Source organism: Passer montanus, unplaced genomic scaffold (assembly GCF_014805655.1).
Source record: "Passer montanus isolate IOZ18808 unplaced genomic scaffold, ASM1480565v1 scaffold16, whole genome shotgun sequence".
Taxonomy (NCBI): domain Eukaryota; kingdom Metazoa; phylum Chordata; class Aves; order Passeriformes; family Passeridae; genus Passer; species Passer montanus.
The window spans coordinates 6,044,825-6,071,476 of record NW_024363160.1 but is presented as its reverse complement, the minus strand read 5'-3'; the positions used below and the strand labels follow the sequence as shown (position 1 = coordinate 6,071,476).

General features: G+C 38.1%; 1 protein-coding gene across 1 annotated transcript in view; it reads right to left on the bottom strand.

Moving 5' to 3' along the window:
• Window positions 1-26,652, bottom strand: part of CPA6 (carboxypeptidase A6) — an 81,143-nt gene that overhangs the window by 41,469 nt on the left and 13,022 nt on the right. The window contains exon 2 of the mRNA XM_039702949.1: window positions 2,917-2,992. Within this exon, the coding sequence (XP_039558883.1) occupies window positions 2,917-2,992 (76 nt within the window). The remainder of the gene's footprint in view (window positions 1-2,916; window positions 2,993-26,652) is intronic.

Genomic DNA, 26,652 nt, shown 5'->3' with positions numbered 1-26,652 from the left:
CTAAGTGCATATATTCTTCTCAATTCAACAACAAAAGTGATATAAGTTTTATTTTTATTGACTTTTCTTGTTCTTATAATACTGACAATGGTAAATACTATCAGGCCATATCATAACTCAGGCTGAAAACTGAATTTTTGCACAAGGCTGAGTAACATAACAAAACGGTAATGTCTTAAAAGGATTCTGGTTCCATCTTTATTTCCCCCTTGAGGAACAGAATGTGTGAGTAATGTAACAGGTTGGTATTAATGTACTGTTCAAACCGAAATAGATTCAAAGGAGATATGTCTTTAAACTAGTTCTGGTTTTCTGACTCAAAAATAAAAAAACCAAAGTGCAGTCTTTGTAATTATAGCAATTCATACATCTCTGTTGACACTCCTGCTCATATTTCTGTTGTTTGTCAGGCAAAGATGGCAACAATCTGGGGTTTGTTTGCAGCTTATTTTGCACTACTGAGGGTTTTGGGGTTTTTTTTTTTTTGGTTTTTTTTTTTTTTTTTTTTTGTGTGCTGTCTTCTGGCAACAATCTGGGGTTTGTTTGCAGCTTATTTTGCACTACTGAGGGGTTTGGGGTTTTTATTTTTTTTTTGTGTGCTGTCTTGCATTTTCTCCAGAGCTTATAATCAACGTTGTGCTTAAAGGCTCATATTTAAAAAACAGAACATAAATCCATTGTCCATTGAATTTCAACTCTGGAAGTTTGGGTGTGGGAGAAGGACAGGGAGAATTGATATTGGAGACTTAAAAATTGCACAGCTCCAAATGCATGGCTCTCCAGTGGGGCTGGCTGATGACTTGCAGCCACAACTGACTTCTGCTGGTATTGTAAGGACTGGGCATTTCTGAGGAGTGTCATTATTGATTCACTTCTTCATGAGGAAATAACCTGAGGTTATTTTGCAGGGTGGAAATATGATAAATTAATGTTAAACATATCTATTACTTGTTATCCACTTGGGTGTCTCTTCCACCCCATGCAGATGGGCAGTGAAGCAGCTGCAGATGGAAGAGCCCTAAGACCTGACACGCAGCCAAACCCAGCCTGCATTCATGAAATTGGGTGTCGCTACACTCTTTATTTTTTGAGTCATCCTTTCAACCTCCTCAGCTTAGTTTCTCATCAGAATCAATCATTTTCTAATTAACTAGTCAGATTCTGCTGAAGTTTGCCAAAATTTTATTATCCTGCTCTCAGAGTTACAGTATGCAATTATTTATTCAAGTTTCTACTGCTCCCACTTTGATTTGAAGGAATCTCTTTCTGGGAGCCTAAGGGAGCTCTGTAATGAGAAACAGTAACAGGAAGGTGAGTAACCCCTTTGCTTTGCAGGCTTTACAATATGAGGAGAAAGAAAAAAAACACATGTGCTCCCTCTTTATGTTCCAACATCCAGGAGGGAGAAATTAATGTAAAAACCAGCTCCCACATGTATTGCTCAGGTTTATGGTTAGGTTTTTTTCCTAATTGGGAGTAAAACAAGTATCCTTTTTGAGGTGTTACAGTAACATTCACAGATGAAGGTCAGGTTCTTAATAAACAGTGTAGAAACAAATATGAGACAATATTCTTTAGGAGAGTTGGGCATTACAGTGCAAAGTGTGGCAATCCATAGCATCATGACATTGCCTCTGTTGAACACTGAAATTTTTCATGCACAGGCTGGATGTCTTGAGAATGGGGGTTCCAAAGTACAGCATCTTGAATGGGGAACTAACCAAATACAGTATTAAGAAATGCAGATGTGAAAAAGACAGCCTCAGCTTTCCTACTTAAAGATAGTGTTAACATCTTGACTGCTGGAGTATTCATAGCAGTAAGCCTTCTCCTGGGCTAAGGTACCTAAGGTAGCTCAGTCGTCTTTCTTTAAAAACACTAGCAAGAAAACTTCATCATAATTGAAAGAAGGAAAGATGTAAGAGCTCTTCTAACACCTTAGTTTTGTTTTATTTGGTATGCAGACAGAGACTAGATTTACTTGTATCCCAGATGTTGACTATTGGACTAGAAAATTATATGCACTTTCATTTGTTCCTCACTGAGAACACAATCATTTATGTAAGGTTTCAACAACAAACCCAGAATTACATCACAGACTGCCTCATAGTTTGCTGGAGTTGAAGGCAGTGAGCAGCCCAAAGCTTTTGCACATGCTTCAAATGCTGTGGATTTGATCAAGTTGTTACTTCCCTGATTCTGCTGGGGTTAGGCTGTTTTGGTGACTATTAATGAAGCTTATCCCTTTTCCACAGTGCCTGGTGGCAGTGCATGTGCATGGTACAGTTCATTATTCAGGACTATAGACCTGGCTTACAGGTAGTCCCCATGCTCTGGGACAGTGGGCCAGACTGCTGTGGAAATGCTGCCTCTGCCTTTGTAAGCTGTGCCAGCAAAGCAGCAATGCTGCAGAGAGCTCCTGTGCTGCACTGCTGCAGTGGCACTGCCGATTTTCATTTATATCTGCAGGGAAAGGCCAGGGAAGAAAGATTTTGGCTCCCTGTCCTAGACAGTCCATCATCTGCCTCTAGAAAATTATTCTGCCAGAGATATTCTTAAACTGAAGGCTTTTTCATATTCCTCTGTGTGTTCACAACTTGAACTAACTCAGTGTTTTAAATAACAATTGAGCAGATAATGATACAACTATGTATGCTAGCAAGAAGTGGAAGAGCAAAGAAAGCAAATTTACAAGTATGGCACTTGTATCACTTTAAGGAAGTAAGTGTTGTTAAATTTGTCAGGCATGATGAATCTAATACCTATGCTATTTTATTGGTAAATTAGGAATTTAATGGGCAAAGACTTCTTTCCAAATAACAAAACAATTTGAAGTGGCAAATGAAAGGCAAGTCAGTGAACCCACTACAGTCTTCAAAAAGTTCAGAAAAAGAAGATGAAAATAATCAAACTCACCTTAAGCCTGTTGAATGCAGCCCTCAGGATCTGCGTTTCCCTCTCATTCTCAGGAACAACTCGTATGACTTTATCACTGCCAATAACAGAAAATTGAAATGGCACTTTAAGACTCCTTGTAGCAGTACAAAGGGACAGTAATTAGGTTCAGATAGCTACTGTAATTGTGCTATTTTTCAGCACCTGCAAAATGTTGGGTTAGCTGGAGCTCTGCTTCTAAACTTGCTGCTGGATTATGTACTTTCATAGAAATTATTTGCTCTTTACAGATCAGTGTCAGTTTGACCTTCCATTTCTATGTTTTGTTCATTTCTTCTAGATTAAGCCATTCAGGTTGACATCTTCCATACCAAACATCTGCCTCAGAATAAAAAAAGATATTTTTTCCAAAATGATTAATCTGTTTTTGAGGATGCCATTAAGTAAAATGCATTATTTTTTCATGTTTAAACCTTTAATGGACTTTGAAAAGTTCATTGTTCTCATGCATTCAAGAGAGGAGTTGACTTGAGAAAAGAGGTGATCTTCATATTGGGGCATGCTTTTTGCTTTACCCATTAAAACTTGCACAGATTTTGTGAAGTAAATAGCTGGTCATAGATGCTCAGAAGGTTCTAGATAATGGTAGCTGATTTTATTCACTTTCTTTAACAGAAACAGAAACAGAGTAAGTTTAGGTAAGATACAAGCAAGAAATTTGTTGCTGTGAGGAGCACAAGAACTGATTGCCCAGAGAAGCTTTGGATGCCTCATCCTTGGAAGTATTTAAGGTGACGCTGGATAAGGCTCTGAACAACCTGTTCAGGTGAAAGGTGTCCCTGCCCATGGCAGTGGGGGCTGGAACTAAATGACCTTTAAAGTCCCTTCCAACTCAAGTCATTCTATGATTTATGATCTCAATGGACATAATTTTGCAAACAGGAAACGGGAAACTGAATGACCCTTCAATGACCACAATCTGTCATGACCTATGGGATGCTGGAGACCACAGAAAATAGAAGGGATGATCATATAACTAAAATATCAGCCATACACAAGAAGCATAAAACAACTTTAGATTGCCAATGTGAATTCTGGCATTTTCCTACATTTTGAGCTTTTAATTTGTACTGTTGATAATCAGTACTTCTCTTCCAAGAGACCTTGGCAGTCATGCATACCTTTATTTCTACAGGTCCATCCACTAGTCAGAATGCCTTTTAAACAATTTCTTTGTCTACAGTTTCTATATTATCTGGAAATTTTAAACAGCAGAATTTCCCTTGACATTGAGAGGTTTGACCCTTAAGTATCTGGTGAGCTCTCCTCCTTTGCTGAAGGTTCTGAGTCTGGTGAGAAGGTATTTGGCCAACCAGAAACACCACTGCTGAGTGTGCCCTTCCTGGCTCACTGTTCTAGGAAGGCTCCCTGCTGCTGTTCTCAGGCACTAGGTCTTGCCTTTGATGAACTGCAGATACAGCTCTGGTAGGACTCCCCTTTGCTGCAAGAATCCCTGATGCATACATAGGTAAGTGTTAAATACTGCCAGTTCAGAAGAAAGCACTGCTAATAAATTCTGAATTCTGAAGTGGCTTACCTGTTTCTGGAACTAATTTTTGCTTACTCTCTATTCTTTTCTAGTCTTTTCTCTACAGTCAACATTTTCTCCCCTTGGTTAACCACTGATGCTTCTTTCTGTCTCAGCTCTCCAGTTTTGGTTCTCATCCCTGCTGGCAGGTCCCAGGTCTTCCAACTTCTACGTGGCATTAAAGTTTTTGGACCAGTTAGACTCCAGGCTACTGCTGCAATAACACTGATGTACCCACAGGTGTAGACTTTAGTCCATTTGCCTGGCCTGCTGTTGACCCTACTGGACAAATGGCTTATGATAAGGAAAAAAGATTTCTGAAGCTCTCTTTTTATAATTTGGCAGCCCAAAAAATTAGGAGAAATTACTGTGCTTCCAAGCCAAGTTTAATCTCCTGTTTTGGAGCTTTCAGAGAGGAATAAATCTCTTAGAGTATTATAACTGCTGCATCTTTTAAAGGAAAATAGATGCTTTTAGTTTATCATACATACAACAGTAATATTCTTTTCCATTACTCACTTCTTCTAAGTACTAAATTTCTGTTAAGAAGAAAATAATGAAAAAGTAATAAAGAAGTAATGATTGCCCAGGAAGCTGATGTAGCTAATAAAGATCCATGAGACATTTCTGGAAGGATTGGTACAACCAACATATAAAAACCAGATTTTAATGAAGTAAGTAGCTAAGCATGTGTTACACAGCTGTAATGGAATTTTGAAGGAGCGGATATCACTTAGGTATGGTCCTGAATTCAAACTGTAAACTGTCTTCGATTAGCTCAGCAACTCTGTCGTTTCCAATGTGATGAAAAACCTGCCCTAGAGAGGAAAGCATTGGTGCTGTGACAGATTGATCACTTGACACATTGCTGGGAAATGCTTCAAGCTGTGGCTGAGTCTGCTGCTAGAGAACTCATAGAGCAAGCAGTTTAGCATGGTAATTTCAGTATTTTATTAAAAGATGGATAAGCCATTATGGCAAAGCTCTTTCAATTTTTGTGCATGCAAGATATGGGAATACACTGGATTCCTGAGAACTATCTGCTAACACCCACTTCTGTAGGCTGGCTAGTCAGTGCATAATCATTATGCATTCTTCAACAAAGGACAGATAGGAAATCAAGCTTTACTTCAGATATCTACACTTCTAAGGTAATTTTTTAGCTTTGTAGTTTTTCTAGTTACATTTCACATTAAAGAAATCCAATTATTACCTTAAATACTATGCAATACCCACTGAATTTAGACTAAAAATTCAGTAACCTACCCACTATTTAAAAGCCAACAAAATCTATCAGATCATTTACTAATGTGGTTGATAAATGGCAGCTCAAATACTCAGGGCCAACCCCTGGTGAGGTCTCCTGCCATCCTTTATGTTGAGCTGTTGAGGAGAAAGAAACAAGCAATCATATATATATATATGGAAAGTTTTGCTGCCTGCAGACATATGTCAGCAGTCTGCTGATTTATGCAGGTAAGGTTATTTTTCTAACCATGATGCCTCTAAGTCTTTTTTTTTTTAAACACAGTTTAAAAAAATTTCTAAACAAACAGCAAGATGAGATATATTTTGTATAAATTAGTGTAGAAATTTATATCCACCATGACAAACTTTCAATTTACCCCTAGCAATTAGGCTAATGGAATTTAAAGCTAGGACTTAGTGAGATCTTTTGAATTTTGTGTAAACACAAAATTGTGTTGAAAGCCTTTGCCAAGAGCACAACACAAGCATTAGTAAATGAACTGACTGAATGAGTGTGGTGAGCAGAGTAGAAGCCAGACTACTGATGTCTCCAGGGTCAGTTTTATGTCTGAGCAAAATGGGTGACCAGCTGTTGGCCAGCACTGACATGCAATGACTTCTTTTTTTCCCTTCATCACCCCCTTATATTTTTCAGGAACAGTATGAGAAATGACACAGATGCTTTAGGAACACAAAATATGCTACGTGGCCCTGGGAAGGGTGATACTTCCTGATGCCAATGGGAACTAAAACCTCTTGGTTTATTTTTTTGGCTTTTTCATTTACTTTTTTTCCCATTTATTTCATAGTTTTACTGATCTATGAACAGACCAGATGGATCCAAAGAAACTATTCTGCAGCACATCTACCACTTTACTGATGGAATTAGCAGTTCTCTCTCATGAAACTTTCCTGATGAAGTCACATGGCATGAACTGCATTTATGTAAATTCCTCATTTCCTTCAGGAAAATCCTTTTTATTGTTTTATTCTCCTGACTAATGTGAACCTTAATCAGATCTCTGCTCTCCCATGGAATTTAATAAAAGTATGTTTACAAAGGCTTTACAAGTATTTTAAACACAGTTTAAGTGATATGCTATAAATCAAATACCTATAGAAAAAATAGGAAAGAAAATAAATCCCAATTTACAGGCATGCATTCCTAATAGTAGAGGAGGGATTACAGTTCTTGAGAACAAGCTGCCATAGTTGTTGCACTTTAGAGGTTCATTAAGGCTGAATGACACATCTGAAAAGATCTGCAGTATGAAAGCCTCTTGTCAACTCCCAATATGCCATCAGATACCATTTGTGATGAAAGATCAATTCCTTCATTCCCTTTTCTCCACTAAATTCTGATAGTCAAAAGGTTAAGAAATAATAAAACATTAATGCTTTTCTCTCTCTCTGTTACTAGGATGAAGAGTTTTAACTGTGATTTAATATTGCTACAAAATCAAGATAGACAAATGAGGCTGGGCTTCTTCCTGAGACCTGGTGGGTACAACTGGAAAGAGAGCTTTACAAAACTTCCTGAGCCCTTCATTATGGTTTTCTGTATTACAGCAGATGCTGATCGAAGAAAACACCATTTGTATTGTCTAGATAGCAATGTGTATATTTTCTTTTATATTTTTCCTTCCTTTTAGCTATTAAGGCAGGAAAACTGAGACCATTCCTAGTATAAGAAAGAGGTAGATAATTTATAATTTTTAACAAAAAATAGGTGCTTGGGTAATGTAGGCAGAAATGCTGAGCAGGCAAAGTATGCTATTGAATTATATTTATCAGCATAGCACAGATGAGTTCTTGGGAAGCTAATTCCCAAGCATGGAATATCTGAGTTTCATAGATGTTTTTCAGGTGCAAAAAGGGTTTCTTTACCCAGCAGGAAACTTTACAGACTAAAGCAATGCTATATTACCAGCAGTCTTCCTCTGCACAGCTTCATTTCAGAGACATATGGTAGGGGAATGTTAGTATCTGTAAAAATTTCAGTTTTCATTCCAACTAAGTAACAAAGCTTTTCCAATAAAAGCTGGCCTACCATGTCTCATAAACACTGGCTACAGGGCCACCTAGCTTAAACACAAGAAGTGGGAACCAATTGCTTCAGTGCATGTCTCTGTCTCAAAAAAGAAAAATGAACTGTGTGTGGTAATGAATGCTGTTTTGCTTTCATCAAGTGTCATCCACACATGTGCAAAAGAGGAGAGAAAGAGGGCAGTGATTCGAGGCAGAAAATAAAATAAGAAGCAACAAGACCAATAAACACTTAAACAAACAGACCAAATTAAGCAACTGGATGACAAGGAAATACTGTGCTAACTGTGCAGGATTAAGATCCAGGGGGGAGGCTGCAGTAATCTGCTTAAATGAAACAGCATGTATATTCATTCATATTAATTTCCTAAAAAACATACTGTAATAACATATTTACATGAAACAGCTGATGATTGTTTAACTTGGATACAGTCCTTGCAATGACATATTATTTGAACTACTGCTACTTTTAAAGAAAGGATCATCATCATTCTGGTAACATATTATTGAAAGGAGCTTCTGCTATAACTCCATCTAATTCTTTATTGCCATGGCTTATGACAATAAAGTGAGTTTCTCTGTGCTTTGTAAGGAGCAAGGAGTAGATGATGATGCATAGGCCTGGCACAGGCCTGACAGGACCAGAAAGTTTATCTGTCCATCTGGGCACTCCTCTGCACAAAGAGGAAAGCTTCCCTTTTTCATCCTGCAGAGGCATGTTGAGCTTGTGTGGTGGGGCCAGACAAGCTTGATTTAATGTCCTGATTAGACTGTAACAAACAATTACTCCCCAACCAGTGTCCTGAACAGATCTGATTACATCAGCTGCGTACATTTTTTCCTGTTCTTCATCCTCCCTTTCACCACACTTCTACCTTGCTTTCGCTGCCTCCTCTCAAATAAACAACCCATACCTAATTTCTGTTCCCCAACTGGTCCCAGCTTCTGTATTGGTACCCAAATCTGGCATTTCTAGGTAATCTCAACTTCATGTGGTATCACTGATAGGGTTACCCAGGTGATGTTGCCCAAAAACGTCCCCACTACTCCCTTTCAATTACCTGTGAAATCCAACCTTTTCTCAAAAGGTAATCTCAACTTCATGTGGTATCACTGATAGGGTTACCCAGGTGTTGTTGCCCGAAAAACATCCCCACTACTCCCTTTCAATTACCCGTGAAATCCAACCTTTTCTCAAGTACCTCCTTTACCTTCTGCAAGACCCAGCTGTACTTGACAGTGCTCTGTGAATCTTTTGTCAGCCGCTCACATTGTCATATTCAGCAATTTCTCCTGTCATGTCCCATCATTTATCCATGTCTTGATCACTTAGCTTAAGCTCAGGCCAGAGTCCAGTCCTTGGCCTGCACATTCCTGCAGCTGCTACCATTCTGAAGTCCACACAGAAGCTCATTGGCTTTTCTGAGCTTCAGAGTTACTTCAGTTCACTCTAAGTCCCATCTACATTTTGAGACAAATGCAGGAACTATTTCCAAATTAAGTATCTCAGGACTCTGTGCAGCAGATTTGGTCTTGGCCTCAGTGAAAGAAAGAACAGCAAGTCCCTCAGAAAGTTGTTACAGAATTTAGATTCCAAGGGCAGAAGAGTGAAGGGGAAAAGGTTCAATGGTAGAGGACTGCATTAAACGTTTTCTACCCAGACTTCCTTTAAGACCCTGAACAAACAACCACAGGTTACTTCCAGTGAGGTTCAGTGCCAGCTTGGCAGAAGGCTCCTTACACTGAGCTCCATATGCTTTGTATCCATTCATGTGTAAAAACCACACACTCTGTATTTGGTTAGAGACATTTGATGGTGGATTGGTTTGACTGCAGCAAGATTCTGCACCCACTCTGTCGTGGTGGGTGTTCCTGAAGCACAGGTACCTGCCAAAGGCTGGCACTCAGCCTGACTCTGGGGCCAGGCACACACCTGCCTGCAAAGCCTGATGGACAGGCTGGGCTGCAGAGCTGTGCTCAGCTGGCAGTGCAGGCATGGTTCAGCTCCCCACCCCTATAAACAGGGATGACTCATCCTTGAAACTTGTGAGAGTATGGAGACACAAATAAACCCATGGCTTTTAAGCTTCCTGTTGGCCATGGTAAGGGGAGCAAGGCAGGACCATAGGTGGAAAGCACCATATACAGCTTTCACAAAACAAAATTCTACAACTCTTCTGAAGTCTTGAGACATTCTGCATTTACTCCATAGCCTTCAATGATGTTGGAAAAAAAAAACCTTTTCTTTTTCAAATAATATAATATTTTCCACATCTCAGATTTTTCTGGTGCGTTGATATTTGTAGAATAACAGCAAAGAGTTCAAAAAAGAGGTGCCTATGCTCTCTTGCTTTGGAGACAGCTGTGGAATTTTAAAATATGCTCAAAGGTTGGAAATAACCCCCACTTCTGGTTGTTCAGGCAAGCTACATACCTGGGAAATATAAAGTATATTTTCAATGAAAGCAGTCTTCTACAGTCTTTAATAAAAATTTTAAACTGGTGGTATTCTGATAAAATTGACTACGCTCAGTATGCACTACCATGAAAAAAGCACATTCAAGTTGGTATTTTTTCAAGTGTGCTTATATTAAAAATCCCATATACCCAGAAGTAAGTAAAATAGCTATTTTTGTGATACTAATAAATAGGTTACTTCATACTTGTGTAAGCTTTAAACCTTTCCTTTTCAATGTCTGAAGTTCATAGAAAAATAGAAAATAGAAAATCCTTAATTTATAGAACATAAACTATCTGTACTCCAATTTTTATAAGTTATGGTTTGACTTGACCTTTACTTGCCACTGCAGTCAAATACCTGCACATTTCCAGCTGTATGAAAACCACCAAATGGGGCATGTAATTTATCTGCCTTGATGACTTCTTTTCAAGGATCAGATAATATTTCTATCTTTGAAAAACAGAGAAGAAGAAATCTTACTTTTATTTTCATAAGTCACATTCTTCATTTAAATTTGTGTTTATTTCAAATTTATTTATTTCTCTCCTCTAATTTAAACATAATGTCTACAGGTGGCCCAGAAAAAAAAAACTTGCCACCTTTATTACATAATTTCCTTTAACAGCAAAGAGGAAGCCCTTATGACCAGCAGGTCTTTTCTAATTGTACCCTGTTCCTCTCATTACATGTAATGCTTGTAATGCTCATTACATATAATGCTCTTCCTCTCATACATATAATGCTTGTAATATATTAATTCCAAAATTATTTCCATCTTTGGAGAAATAATTTAATAGAGTAAGAGAAGAATTTTGGTTGATGAGATATCTGGAGATCATTTCATCAGATGTCCCTGTAGCTCTTCTCTGCACCTGTTCCTTGTTTTCTGCTTCTGAACATGGACAAAAGCACTGTGTAAGCTCTCTTACTCCTTTGAAAATTCTCATACAAACTCAGTTTTATGGTCCTAACACATTGAAAATCACAGTCTTCCTATGGCTGAACACTACATTGCTGGGTTTTTTTCTTCTTGATCCAACCGAAGGATTTGCAGTAATAAGGAGAAATTCCTGTATTTATGATCTTGAACTCTAACTATTTCACCCTAGTTCTTTTAATTCAGCCATTAAGTCCACCAAGTCTTGAATCTTTCTTTAATAAATAACTTCAGAAAATAACTAGATAATAAAGAAAACTCTGTATTTTTGGTAGGTAATGATCATTCAAAGCATAGAGAATGAGGGTTAAGGGCATGTAGCAATTCCTGCTGCTGAATGGGACCAAGTTTGGAAGGATTTGGTTATTCCTAATATGCAATCTCTTGAGTTCAATTTAAAACCTTGATCCTCAAGCCCTCACAACTGTACTAAGTCTTTCAGCAATAGGAGGAGGAAGCCTTTACTCATTACTGTACTTGGCCCTGAAACACAAATAACTTGTAAGCATGTGTATGTAAGTGTATAAAAAAAAGATCAGAGGAATTGCCTCATACATATTTTAAAAAGTAAATGTCAGGATGGTGAGCTTAGATTTAATTTAGGGCTTATCATTAGTGTTTTCTATGCATTTATTCATTTATGCAAGTTACAGCAAGAAAGATGAAAATATTTATGGAGTAAAGAATGTTATGGTGTGAAATACTGCTGCATGAGATGTCTGTAGCATGCTAAGTTTTCCCAAACTATTCTATCATCATTTCTTGCCTAGTGCTCTTCCACATAATGATTATATATTTTAATTCATGGAAAGTACACTTTTACTGTCACTATTCAAATGAAGGACAATGCCTCTTCACAATTTTGAAAAAGGACAAGATCTGTAGGTTTTAAAGCTGGGGAATATAGCAAATTTACTGAAAAAAGTGAGGAAAATCCTGTAAGAAAATTCTCTTTTTGCTGGTGTTACTGCAATAGGCTGGCATAATTCCATTAATTTCCATGGAGTCTTGCTAGGTTAAAAAAGAGAAAAGGCAAGCTTTTTTTTTTTTTTCATTAGAGGACAATTAGCTATTCCTGTATCTCAGATAAGTGCAATAGAGATCTGGGTGCTGAACTGTTCATCAATTTAAGATGCCATTTTGGAGAAGAAATTGTAAATCTGCAAGCACCAAGTCCAGAAATCTTTACACATGATGCTACCTGCTAAATACTGCCACAAGTCTGAGTCTCACAGGGAGCTCTCTCATTTTCCCCCCAGAGACATGAGCAAGGTGACAGTGCTGACTTGAGATGCAATACTTTGTGTCCAGGTAGAGCATCTCTGAGGACAGCGATGAGGAGAGTCCCTCAGCCAAAGGACACCTTGCACACCTATACTGAGGTCAAATGGTATTTGCAAATTTCTTTTCAAATAGGAGATCTTCCCAGGAGAAATGATACTGCAGGAAAGGAACAGATTAAATATATATAAAGCAGAGATGTATGGTAGAGTCTTTGGATTAAAAATGCTGGATGGTTGGTCTCCATGACCCCTGGTACCTTGTGTTATTTTTGTTTTCTACCATCTGCCTTGAATAAGGAGACCAGTGAGACAAACCTAGCAGTAAGTCTGCAAAGGTACAGCTGCACCCAGCAGTATTTCCCAGTTTAAAGCACAACCTGGGTGTATCTTGGCTTCCAGCTGAATCCTGTGTGACTCTACTGCCCTGTGTTCCAGCACCTTTGCCTGAGAAAGGATGCAAGGTGCACACTGCTGAGCAGTGTCTGGGTGTGCCCTGGAAGCAGCCTGCACTGTTGGATAGCACATATTAACAAATGTACTTTGCTTTTAGCATGGTCAGGTGTTGTACAGTAGCTTGTTTTGAAAAAATTGGAGGTGTTTTTGGATGTTAAGTTATGCAACGGGTTTTCTTTCACACAACTTTCAAAAAACCTTTTGGAATAAATCTGAAAATAAAACTGTTTAATTACATTTTCAGTGAACATGGGAACCAAATGTGTGAAGCAGAAGGAGAGAAAAGTAATTTCCATGAAAATTTTTTGTTTCACTTTAAAGAATTATGCACTGAAAAGTGCAGCTACAATTCTACACCACATATACTTCAAATTGCAATGTATTTACTGACCCATCTTTCCTTACAGATATCAATCCAATTTCCTGTTAGGTGTAAACAAATTAAGTGTACATGTGCCTGCAATAAGGTGTTTTATTTTACTAAGTATAACAGATTTTAATGTTCACATTTTTATGATTTTCAGATAAAGACCAGTTTTGGTTTTGTTTGGTTTTTTTTTTTAATTTTTAATATAAGAGCTCAAAACAGTCCTTTGGAACTAGATGTAGTACTACAACAAGAAAGCTGATGATGACTCACAGACTGTTCTCTCCTAAGGAGCACTTTTCCATGGTGATGAATTTATAGACAAGGTTTAGAAACCTTCCGTGGTGGGACAATTTTAGCACACAAAAAAGAAAACACTTAACCAGCTGCTCCAAGCAGCTTTATGTATGCTATTTATAATCTTTTTGCTTATAGATACATTTAAGCTGTTTTCAGGCTCTGTTGCTTTTTTTTTTTTTTGCCTTTTTTTTTTTTTTTTGAGCCTTTCTGTTTGGAAAAACAGAGGTTACATCCATTTGTTTCTTATACCATACAAGTTCCTTGATAATCTGCCCAAAGGGAGGAACCTGCTTTGCTCTGTGGTTTTTTTTTGGGTTTTTTTTTTTTTTTTTTTTTTTGAGCCTTTTTGTTTGGAAAAACAGAGGTTATATCCATTTGTTTCTTATACCATACGAGTTCCTTGATAATCTGCCTAAAGGGAGGAACCAGCCCCTCTGGGGAGCCCATGCTGCCCATTTGGGTGTGTGCTCCCAGCCCTCCCTGGCACACTCTCTGCTCACAGACCAGCAGCTCTTCAGATGATTGCTTGCAGCACTTCTATCTAGCATAGATAAGATAGATAAGAATAAAGACAGAAAATATATGTGGAACCACATCTAGGATCTGCATGTGAATATACAAGTCACCTTACATGTCAGTAAAATTAGCAGTACACTAATTGCCTGCAGGATCTGAACATGGGGAGGCATTTGTATGTATCAGGAAACTGAAAAAAAACCAGCCAAAAATATTTTGATGTGATCACCACGATGATCTTCATTACTGATTTTAAAGGCTGGGAACATAAGCACAATGGGTATGTAGAAGTGCTTTTGCTTTGAGAATCTCCATCTTGAACACATTGAATTTTTCAGGGAAGTGATAAAATGAAGGGTTCGTTGTTGTTGTTGGGGTTTTATTTCCCCATTATTTTAAAAGTGAAGTGGCTTTATATATTATCAGAGGCCTCTCAGATACACCCATGGTCAGCTGAGTTTAGGAGCTGGGGTGTAAAAGCCAGTCAAACTCAGTTTGCTGGACACGGGGCTCTCTTTATAAAGGCTGTGCAAGACTCCCAATGCCTTTGCATTTGTCTAGCTCATCAGGATATTACATTTCAACCTTCCAACCATAGCCATATGGCTATTTATGGCCATAGCCATAAATTTAGGTTCCAACTTGGCACAAGGTTTCTCAGGAGCAGATTAAGGACAGCCTTAATCCCCAACCATGGTGTAATACATACATCACAGTTCTTGCAGTCACTTAACTACACATCTTTATAAAACAAATGTCAGGATACTACATTTAAACATGTTTATACTCAATGGCAAGTTTGCAGTCTCACTTAAAAGCAAGGCATGGATGGGAAGGAAGAGTATAACACATCCACACGTACAAACAAGACAGCTGTGCATAATTTGATGGATCTGAATGTTTGAACTTAGTGATGATATATGCATATATGCACAGTGCATATATTCAACCTGACTCTCCTTTGACCTGGATTTTCTAAAACAAATTCTTTACCTCGTGTTCTTCAGACCGGTCTTGAGTATCTTACACAAAACTGACCTGCTATCCTATCATTGATAAATGATACCTATAGTGCTGAAGAAAACAAAAGCACACCAAATGCAGAATACTATTTGAAAAACAAAATCAAACTGAAGGCTTGGAGAGGGATATAAATATTTTAGTGGCAATGAAATTATTTATTCTCTGAAGACAGCTCCTGTAAAGCAGCTGCAGCAGCCATTAAGGCAATTATATTTTCCCATTTTTATAAGCTGCTTGAGAAATAATTTTTTTCCACTAGATTAAAGCTGTGTCAGTTCTCTACAGAATCGCTTCTGACTTCAGGGATTCTGAAGATACATTTTGAGTAAATCTGAAAGTGCAAGCTTGTGATTTACTTCTTTATTGTGGAAATAGTTATTTTTGTGGGACAACTTGGAATTCTACAGAAACTTCTGTGCCTCTTAGTTGGCTAATACCCTGACCTCACAGCATGCCACAGTAAGAATACTCTAAGCAAAAAAGTGGAAATTCTGCTTTTGGTTAAGAGAATAATGTTTAGTTTAACTGCACCTATTGAGCTTGTCACAATTTCAAACCAGTTGAAAAGGAGGCCAATTCCACAGGTCTTCCCTGAGCAGAGCTACAACACTCCCACACCTTCTACCAGGGTGCTGTGAATAGACAGAATGATTTTTGTGTTATGGCAGTCTGAAGACACACAGGAGATGACATTTGTGGGAATGCAAGAAAACATTGCCCTTTCTACCAACACGAGTTCATCAATAGACCAGGCACGAAACCAAATTCTGATCTGCTGAGAGATGACATTTGTGGGAATGCAAGAAAACATTGCCCTTTCTACCAACACGAGTTCATCATTAGAAAGGCACGAAACCAAATTCTGATCTGCTGAAAGGGAGCACTTTGTAAAAATGATGACCACGCATGTCTTGGCAAAGCACATCATTGCCAAAACCCAGGACATTCCTCTGACTGCCCTGGATGATTTGAAACCCTGGCAAGGGGCTCAGAGACCTTGGCATGGAGTCAAAAACACCTGTGCCTTCGATTTTAACCCATGGAAAAAACAACCAACTTTGTGTGAAGATTCACAAGCGACAAGAGTTTCAGTAGAATGATAGTTAATTTGTCACAGGGTGAAAACTTAGAATTTTGGGTGTTTTAGAATGGGGGTTCAAGAGGCAAGATGGAGGAATCTGGGCATGTCCTGTCCTTCTTCTTCTTTTCCTCCATCTTGTGCTGTGATGGTGACACTTCTTAATTTGTTTAGAGTAGAGACAGACTGTCTAACATAGGTGATAGGTACTGGAAATTATTGTAAATAAAGTACACGTAATTTTTAGCATAAAATGTTAACACCACCCCAAGGGTGGACAGTGTGCCACAACCTGACCTGCTGGACAGATCTCAGATGGTCAGGGAAAGAATGTAATAGATAAGGAAAAATAAACAACCTTGAAAAGCAGAACCAATGAATCTCGACTTCTTTGCTTGTGGGGCTGGGAGAAAAAAAGACTTTCTACTGCCTTGGGGTAATCACAGCAACAGAAACCTTGAAAGGTTGTGTGCAGCTCTCTTGCAGTAGGTGCTTGCATCCCCTGTGGTACAGACACAGGTCTGTTCCACATTGTGCCAGGCCACCTGACCTGACACAGCCCACAGTGAGAGATGGGCATCTCAAGACTATTCAGACTGATAAAGACATGAAATCACCTTCTAGAAACCTTCATCATCTATACAGTGAAATATTTCTGTAAGGACCAATGCAGTATAGAGCACAATGCAGTTCAGCTGTTTTACATTCTCTCTATATATACCATATATTCTATTTTATATTATAGTCCATTTTATATTCTATTATTTATATTTTATATTAATACTTTATATATATTAAGACTCTTTGTTTTCTTACCTTTTTCCTCTTTTTTCCTCCCAAACTTGCTGTTCTCTGATTCCACAGCTATGATTGCTTTGAGCACTTTATTTTGAGCTTTGCACTTTGCACACTAACCTAACCACTGCACATTCTTGAACCAACTGAGAATGACTTTTATTCCTGTTTCTCATTAGCAGAAGATAAATGTATATTTTTAAAATAAGAGTGACAAATAAGGATTAACAGGCAATGAATAAATTAACAAGTCTTGGAGAGGTTATTTATGTAACTAAAGAGACGTAAAATATTTCACCAAGGAATAAATGCTATCCATAAATTATAGCTGTGTTGAGAGGCTGATATTTTACTTCAAGGCACTCTGTGTTTACGACTGGATGGAGAAAGATTTATATTAAATATTTAAATAATAAACTACTCTTTAAAATATCTTTCAAAAGCATTTGGCATTCTTCTCTTTTTTTTTTTTTGTTGGTGTTAATACACCTTGTTTTATTCAAGTCAACGGAGTTGCATCTGCATGCATAAACTGATCATGAATTTTCTTATCTGCTGACATTTGTGCTCTGCAGACGTTGGGGCAAAATGTTCATTGCAGGATGTTTATTACCCAGAAATACAAAGATCATTATTGGTATCTGTTTAAAATATACTTAACTTGCACAGGCATATGGACAAATAAATCTTTCTGCAATACAATCCGCACAGCAACATTTTCAATTGTCATGGCTTTCTCTTTTTTTTTTTTTTGGTCTATTTAAAAATATCCTGATTGTAGAGTGAGTTTGTGCAATACCCAACAAAGCTGCCAATATCAAAGTTCTCCCCATTGTACCAGAAGGCTTGATGAGATGGAGAACTTTGCAATAAAATTCTACACCTGAAACACAGCTGGACAATGACAACAATGTGGACAAGCGAGAAATTATGTGGCATTCTGAAAATTTTCCCATTCTGCACGGAGAGAAAAGTAAAACGTTTCTGATCAGAACTAGACGATCCTTAAGGTCCCTTCCAATGCAAACCACCCAATGGTAAATGCAACAGAAAGAGTCAGTAGCCCAAATTAGCATGGAGATAACTCAGGCAGCATGTGAAATCTCCTGTCTGGGCTTAATGGCAGAGTGAAGGGAGTTTACTGCGTCACTTAAACACTCTTAATACGGTATATTTAAAGGACTCTTTTTTGTTTTCATTGGCTCTAGAATTGGAATCAACCACACTAATGTGGTCTGCATGAAATGACTTATGATCTTCTGACTTCTCTTAAAAGAGGCTGTAGCAAGATCAGCAATGGTTAGCAATTGTTAGATTATACTCTGAATGTTGGAATAATCCAGATTTGTAGTCCATTCCTAGCAGATTCATTTTGCTGTGCTTTACACGTAATTACATATTTTAGTTAGTCTGTTAATACAGGCATAAACTGCTTGTAGTGAGCACTACAATTAAAGCTGCTCAGGTTTGATGGAACAAACAAGGTCACTTTCAGATCCCACCATTCGTATTTAGCTCATCTATTACAGTTAGCATTTTGATTTTGTGAAAATGGTGGAAGTTAAGCTAGTCTTGTCTAAATCTTTTCCAGCTGTACAGTAAAATCAATTACATGTTAAATCATCTGTTTTTAATAACTTTTTAAAGAAGCAGCAAAGATGGTGTTAATAAATCTTACTAATATTGTAATTAGACACAATATAAATATAAAAAATAATAATGAAATATTTTCTTAGTAGTTGCTTTCCAAACTTTTTAATACTACTCAACTGGGAAACAGCACAGTAAAAGTCAATAATGCATCCAAGCAGCAGATTAAAATATTCACACCAAAATGATGTCAAGTAGAAGCTTGGATAAGGCCGTTCCAGCGCAACAAGGAACCACTGAACAATGTTAAAGAAAAAGAGAAAATCAGTGCATTTTTTGCTTGTTTTTGTAAACAGAAAACTCTGAGGTAGCATTTTAGCTTAAGGAGTACAGTCTTGAACAGTAATAAACACATAGTACAAATGAGTATTAAACGAACAACTGCATTACAGGGTTAGCAAGGCGTGCAGTGGTGCTGTGTGAAGGGCTGCACTGCAGGAGCCTCAGATATCTGCAGTAATCCCACTTGCCCTGACCAGAGACAGTTTTGGGACTCCAGCAACTGTTTTTGTCATGATGCCTAGAGCAAGACAATTCCCTTTGCCTTTACTTCATGCCTCAAGCACTTTAAATTCCTTAAATGCCTCTTGATGCGCTTCCTGAAAGCATATGCAATATAAAATTGCTTTGAGATTGTCTGAATGCTAGTATGGGTCAAAAGGTGGTTATCTTTATCAAAGCATCTTTATCAGAGCATTTGTATTTTGGAACAGTGTTCTCATCCCGAGTTAGCCAGACATACCTGTGGTAGGTGACAGCCAGCTGAATACTTGGCTGGACAGTGTCACCTGCACAAGGAAGAGAGTGTGCTGCTGAAACATTTTAATTGGGCTCACTGATTCTGTTCACCTTTTTTCAGTAAACCAAAATTCCAGGGTAGTGTGGAGATTAACACAGTGTGGTGTGGAAGGGGATGTTTTCCCCTCTGCCCTTGAGCAAGGAGCTGTGACAGCTGTGCTCAGTTTACTACAAGGGAAGCTGCCACGGGCAGACAAGCAGGTGCCTCCTCTTAAATCTTCAGCCCAGTCTCAGAAACCTCTCCAGGGCTGCTGAGACTTGTCCTGCATTTCTTAAACCCACTGATCGTAATATGACTCCATTTATAGTAATTTCATAAGTGAAAGCCTGGTATTAACCACTCTTGTTATTGGAGAATTTGTATTTCTTGTTATTGACGTCTTGGTTTCCATAAAGGAGGGGTTCAAAAGACACCTTTGCAAATTGATTAAAGGAAGAAATCGATACTGAGAGCTCCTGCTTTTCTGTTTTTGTGTTGGGTGTGGTGTAATTACTTCATTTTTAGGCAACACAAATCTGATTACAATGTGAAAGCATTCTTCTGAAAAAGGAGCCAATGGCTGAGTAAAACTTTTAAAAATGCACAAAGAAAGGAATCATGGATTTCTCTGGATGGAACTACTCCCTGTTATACCCACAAATTACAAAAACAAGACATCACAAATACAGCAGTTCCATATTCTCTTCCAAGACACCTCAGAGATCTCAGTATCTTTATCAATGATAAGTGATGGAGGTTAGGAAGAAACCTCTGCTGCAGACTCGCTGTTTAACAGCTGCAGTATTTCAGACACCTTATTCTTTAGGTGCTAGTGGTGGAAGAGGGATAGAAGCCACATAAACCTTTTAATTCAGATCAAAAGTGTACATCTGAAGTGAACCCGAGAGTCCCTTCCCACACACATGTGGCTCTCACTGTGACACAGCCTCTGGGTTTGTGACACACATTGGACCGGTCTGAGGATGCCTGAACTTGATTGAACATAAACTGAGGGATGCTCTTGGGGTACATGCAATGCACCCCAAACACAAATCAGCTTTTATCCTGTGAGATGAGATCAGCCAGACCAAAGTAAAACCCAGCCAGATCCATGTAATGTAGAGAACGTCTGGTCCTCAGCACCACGTGGTCCAGTCTGATCAGAATGTTTGCACAACACCACCTGCTCACACAGCACCTGGAAGGGTGCTTATTTTGACTCAAAATTCTGAGACTTATAAGTAGGCCTCTGCTTAGATTAAAATTTAACCCAAAGGGCTTTCAATTTACCAAAGGTAGGGTAACTCCTGGAGGGCCATTTTTCCTACAGAAGACAACATGTTTGAGAGGGTGGATGTATATCCTCTGCCACTGCTTGTGGAAAATATTTTTCCCCACTCAAATCCTTGTCACTAACACATGAGCTACAAGTCTCTCTTCTGGAGAGAGAAATTTCACCCTCAAACGTTTATTATTATTGACATAAATTCTAATTTGTCAATAATGTCTCATGAAATTTATTTATTCCCAGAGAAGCAGTAAGACAAAAAGCTAATCTGTCTTCCAGAAAAAAATTAAAATATATTTCAAATATCTTGGCTGCCTTTTATTTTTTGCATCAGCAGAAGCATGAAAAAAGCCTCATAGAAATTTCTATTCTGTCAAAGGCCAATTTCATCAAAAAAACACACAGAGTAACTTTTGTTTTTACCAGCTCTACTTGACACATGTTTTCTGCCTACAAGGGCACTATGTTACACAAGCATTGATATCTGAATGCTATCAAAGTCAGTACACACTTAAATGTGTAAAATAATCTTTCTCAGCTCCACATTTGGCTCTTATGTGAAATATTACAGTTTTATGCAAGTGTCAATGATACCAAAGCATTCTTCTTCAAAACCTCTCTATAAAATGTTTTAATGATTCATTTATACATGTACATATCTTTCTAAAGGTCTTTTGCAAACCCATAAATCCCCTGTTCTTACAGGGGATTTTAGAACCTCATGCCATTAACCTAACTTTTAAAATTAAGTGATGTAAAAATTTAACTACTAATTCTGATGTTTCTAACTTCTTTTGTGTCTTCAGTATTCATGTTTAACTATTTTAGAGTAACATATAAATGTCAGCCTTAAATTAAGAAACATTCTGTCTGAGCCAATAGTGATGCATTTTACTAAGTGATTTGATAGATTTTAGGGGCTCATTTTCCTGCTCTGAGGTTTGCATTTCACATTTATTTTGAAGGTCAATTGCCAAGAGAATGAACTGTGTAACAAAGAAACTATCAGATAAAGTTAACAGATGCCTAATTCCCTGGGTAGATGAGTATTTTGGGTGCTATTTGCCTACAGGAAGCCTGTTAATCTGCTAGAGTTTGGTACAGCTGCCACAGCAGTAAGTGGCATCCTGGTGCACTGTTGTCAATGTTGTAAACAACCATGCTATCACACATGACCAGATAAATACACAAGATCCATGGCTGGTTTAGGGAGCAGAGCAGGGTGGCTGCTAACATGCCATTTGCTATCACTTTGGATGTGAAAGTGAAGAGATTCCTGATTCTGTAATACTCCTTCATGCTCACACTTAATGAGTGACACCTAAAACTCTCCTTTGGGAATCCTCTGAAGAGCAGAGTAGCTGCTGAATTCCCTTGTCACATTACTATTCACAGTGGAAAAAAGGGAAGGAGCAGAACTCTTTTATTTATGTTCTCTTCATAAGTGAAACTATTTTATTAAATTTCAAATTAGTTCAACAGCATACTTGGTAATACCACACTACAATGGCTTTTTATATTAGATTATGAAAGATTGATAATCCATTCTGTGGCCCACTGCTGGTCTGAGGTTTGATGGCAGTAACAGTTTATAAATAAACACTAAATTGGAAGAGAAGTGGGAGCACCATTATCATAGGAACAGGGAGTGCAATGAAGAAGATGGAGGCAGTGAGAGGAAAGGCTTATTAGAAGACATTTGTATGAAAACACTTGACTGTCACTCAGCATTGTCACTGCTGCAGTCAGTGGCACCTGTGACAAGCAGCACACGGACTCAGTGAGGGGTGACAGCTGTGAGCCTCTGTTTTCCCAGTCACTGCTGACTTTGAGTGTTCAGTTTGTGCAGATTCTAAGAGAAGTTTAAGAAATTATGGATAACAGAAACAAAAGAATTAGTCTATTCACCTGCTGGCTTTGAGTATATAGATTCACAGTGGAAACTTATTTTACACAATATTTCTGATATTTTTTGTTACATTGAGCAGAAAAAAAGGGTAGTTCTTAAGATTAGCATGAACATAACTGACTCCATAGCTTCAGAAGTATTTTATATACAGACTGAAGAGTCAGATGTAGGAGCAAGTGTACCAGGATGCTGTAACGAGTCCAGAAATTAAATAGACTAAGAGTGAACTATATAAATTCCTCTACCTCCTATATCACCTAATTTGGAAACTACAGATTTCAAGCAATTTTATGTTTTATTAGGACTCAACATCCAGGAGATAATCAAGGCTCTTTTTTCCCTAACAGCAGATTCCATCTACTTCTAAAAGCAGTAAGGTGTTTCTCTGCAGAACACATTCAATCAAGATATACACAAATTGGCCCATTTGCAATCTCTGATGATATACCCAGTTGATTCTAGATTCATTTTCATAACTGACAAATAGTTTACTGCTGACTTCCTCTAGATTTTTGGTAATAGAGCCTCAGTTTAGAAAGCAATTGAGAAGTTTCTGACCAGTCAATGGATGCATCAAAAGTCTTGTACAGATGGAAATCTTTTAATTGCTCCTTTTGAATCTCTTTGAGTGTAGAACAGCTGGTGTTGCAGGATCACAATTCTTGCAGTACTGTATATTTGTTCCAGTCCTGACCAGAAATGTGTGTTTAGAGGCTTAGAAGAGCAAGGCCATAAGCGCTAAGCAGGAGGATTGAGCTTTCCTGCACAGAGATCATCTGAATGGAGAGATGGGAGGGGAATAAAGCTAAATATTAAATGTTAAAGCTGCTGCAACCAGGAACACATGGCAGTGCAGACATCCCATCGTCAGATAAAGCATGTGGCAAACTCAAAAGCCCAATTTAAAGCTGGCAATATAAAGTCTGTTTAGGCTGCCAAAGAACCAGATGTGTCATGCCTGGAAGACTCTCTTTCCTTCACTGAATTTGCTTATGGGTCCTGTGATTGATATCCCAAAAGTACACCATAAACCATTTACAATTTAGGTATTGTGATCACCAACATGCCTAAATTGGCTTTTTTCCATTTTTTTTTAAACAAAAGGTTGAAGTTACTTCTTGCCAATTTAAAACACACAAAAAGTGGCCCCTAAATAATTTATCTTACTATTTCTAGTGCTTTGGACTTAGCTGGGCTCAAATCCGCTACCAATATGACTTAACTTATGGAAAAATGTTTGTAAAATAGAGTACAGAGTGTCTTATTTCATTATTTCATTTAATGAACTCTGTTTACAGCTAAATACAAATGTTTGTGTAGAAATGTGGAGTGAGGTTGGAAAATTCTCATCACAACATGAATTAAGATGAATTAACATGCATTATGGTTTCATTCACTTTGGAGAATTTAGTAACTTCTGGAGAAAACATTTTGTTTACTATCATCTGCTCAACACATGGATTTTCTTAGCCAATACTACCCCCAATTACACAGTTTCCTGAAATAAGGTATGTGTTTTTCTCCAGAAATTCAGTAGGTAAATAACTGAAAAAAGTAGGTAAAGTCAGAAAATCAGATGACGGTGTTATTTATTTTATCTAAAGGGACAACAAAGCTATAAGCTTGAAGGAAAAGTATGTCTTTAAAAACATTCTTTAAGCAGAGAAATAAGGCAGTAGGGTTTGGGAATCCCTTATGCTACCAAGAAAAGAGACGTAATCTACTTCTGATGAGCTCTGCTAAAGAGAAAAGCCAGAGCTGTTATTAGATGGTAAGGCTTTTACCACCACAGAGATAAAAAAAGGCTTAATGCTCTGAATTGAAACTTGTCAAAATTTCACCTATTTGCCCAGTAATCACCTCTTCCTCAAATTAAGGAGCATTCATGTTTGGCTGGATTCTGATTTTGTTGTTGTAATTCCATCAAAACCTCCCTGCAGTACCTTGGCTGCTCACCCAGAACTCCTGACTGGCACAGCAGTGACTCTGTGTTTTCAAAGTTCAAGGTGTGGCTACAACTGAGTCATGGCTCGGAACAGTCACTGAGCAGTCACTGAATGTGACAGGATGATTTTGGCTCTTCCACTGGAAGAAGGCAGGGGGGTGAAGGGGCTGCTAGGAAAGCCTCAGGGCACTGACAGCACACAGCAAGTTCCATTAGTGCCACTCCATGCTGGAGATCTGTGGTAATAAGCAGATGTTTTATGCATTGTTAAAACAACTTACAATTGATTTCTTGAGACAAGCTATCACATTTGTTTATTACTGGATTGTTAAAAAGCATTACCACACTGATTATTTGTTTAACATCAATCTGGAACCTAATTTGTTAAACTACAACAAACCACAAATGCAGAGATCTCCTTTAAATACTGTGCCTTTGTCACTGAGATACCAAACTTGCCCTTTGAGGTTTACGTCATTCATTTTGTTTAGAGAATTCACTGCTGTGCTCTCAGAATAAACCACTCCATGCTGCAGAAGTTGGATTTATGAAACATGGTGTAAACATGTTCTGCCTAAGAGCAGGCAGACAGCAAATGCCTAGGGCATTCTGTAATTGTCCTGGGAACACAGTTTCTAAATCATGTCAGATTTATTACTGTAATTTTCATCACATACCTGATACAGTAAATGTTTCTTAAGGTTTTATAGTTTTTATCTGAAAAAGACAGATTGTTTAGTCTACCTGACTGCATGACATCATGCTGTTCATACTTTCTGTATGAAAGACAGTTACCTTTGTGTGTTGCTTTGACTTACCAGGTTTGGAGGTATCATGGATAATTATGCATGTATTTTTGTGAAGGTATAAAAATATACTTGTAATTTTTAGTGAAAATGGACATTGTAACTATCAACTTCATCCAGGATGTGTTACACATGACGAGGGTAGATCATGCCTTCTGAGCTGTTGTTTATGACTTCTTGCTTACTCCTCTTTTTTGATCCTTATTTCCAACTCACACACAGAAAAAACTACTAAACCCAAGGAAAGACATCAACAAAATCCAGAGAGATCCAGCAGAACAGGACACCAAGTTCAGAGGGTGTCAGTGGAGTCTGGTGCTCAGGTATCAGTTATTTCTCAGCATGGCTCACACCTACTCAACATATTACAAAACAGAGCTTTGTCTGTTGATACTTGATGAAAATTTCCTAAGTATGGTTTAAGATCTCTCTTGATGAAATAACTTACAAAAATTAATAAAACGCTGAAGAGAGCTGCTAGCTCCTTAAAACAATCGTCCGATCAGCATTTCTTCCCTTCTGTCCAACTGAAACCAAATCCCTAAATTGGAAACATTTGTAACAGCAAAAAATTGTTGAGCTTATTTTCACCTGATAAGATTGCTATTTATCAAACTGTCTGGGCCCACTGTCCCGCAGACCTGTTTCAGAGCTGAAAGTGCTATTGCCTAATTACACAACAGCCACAGAACAGCAAATATCAGGAATTATGTGCTGAGCCAGCAGGTAGTAAAATGCCTCAATCCCTACCCAGAATGGTTCTGCAGGATGTTTATGAGGAGGGATGAGGAGAATGAAGTACAAGAGAGGTGAGGACTGAGAGGCAGGTTTGAGGAAAAGGAGCAGGTTTTTACACAGCAGGCTGCAATCTCAGCTCAGCACCTGCACAGCCAGCAAAAGGAAAGGTTCTTTTTCAAAGACAGCTGAGAAACTAAGTACACAGGGCTTCTGGGAGAGAACTTTTTGATGCCAAATGCTATTTCCATCAGGGAGCTGCTGCTTGCCAAGATACGTCCCCCAAGCAGTATTTTCGCTAAAAAATCTCCTGCTGCTGCTGTAGCACCCAGTGTTTTCATGAGGCAGAGATTCTGTGTGCTTACTCCCATCTAAAGGTGAAAAGCTGAGCTAGGGAAGGTTGGTTAGTCTATTGGTAGAGTTTTTAGCAGGTAAAGAGGATGTATCTCAATTTAACTGAAATGGTCTCAAAGAGTGAATGAGATCTCAGACGAAAAACATATATAATGTTTGCATTGTTTTATGCTGTCTTGAATGCATGCATTATGAAA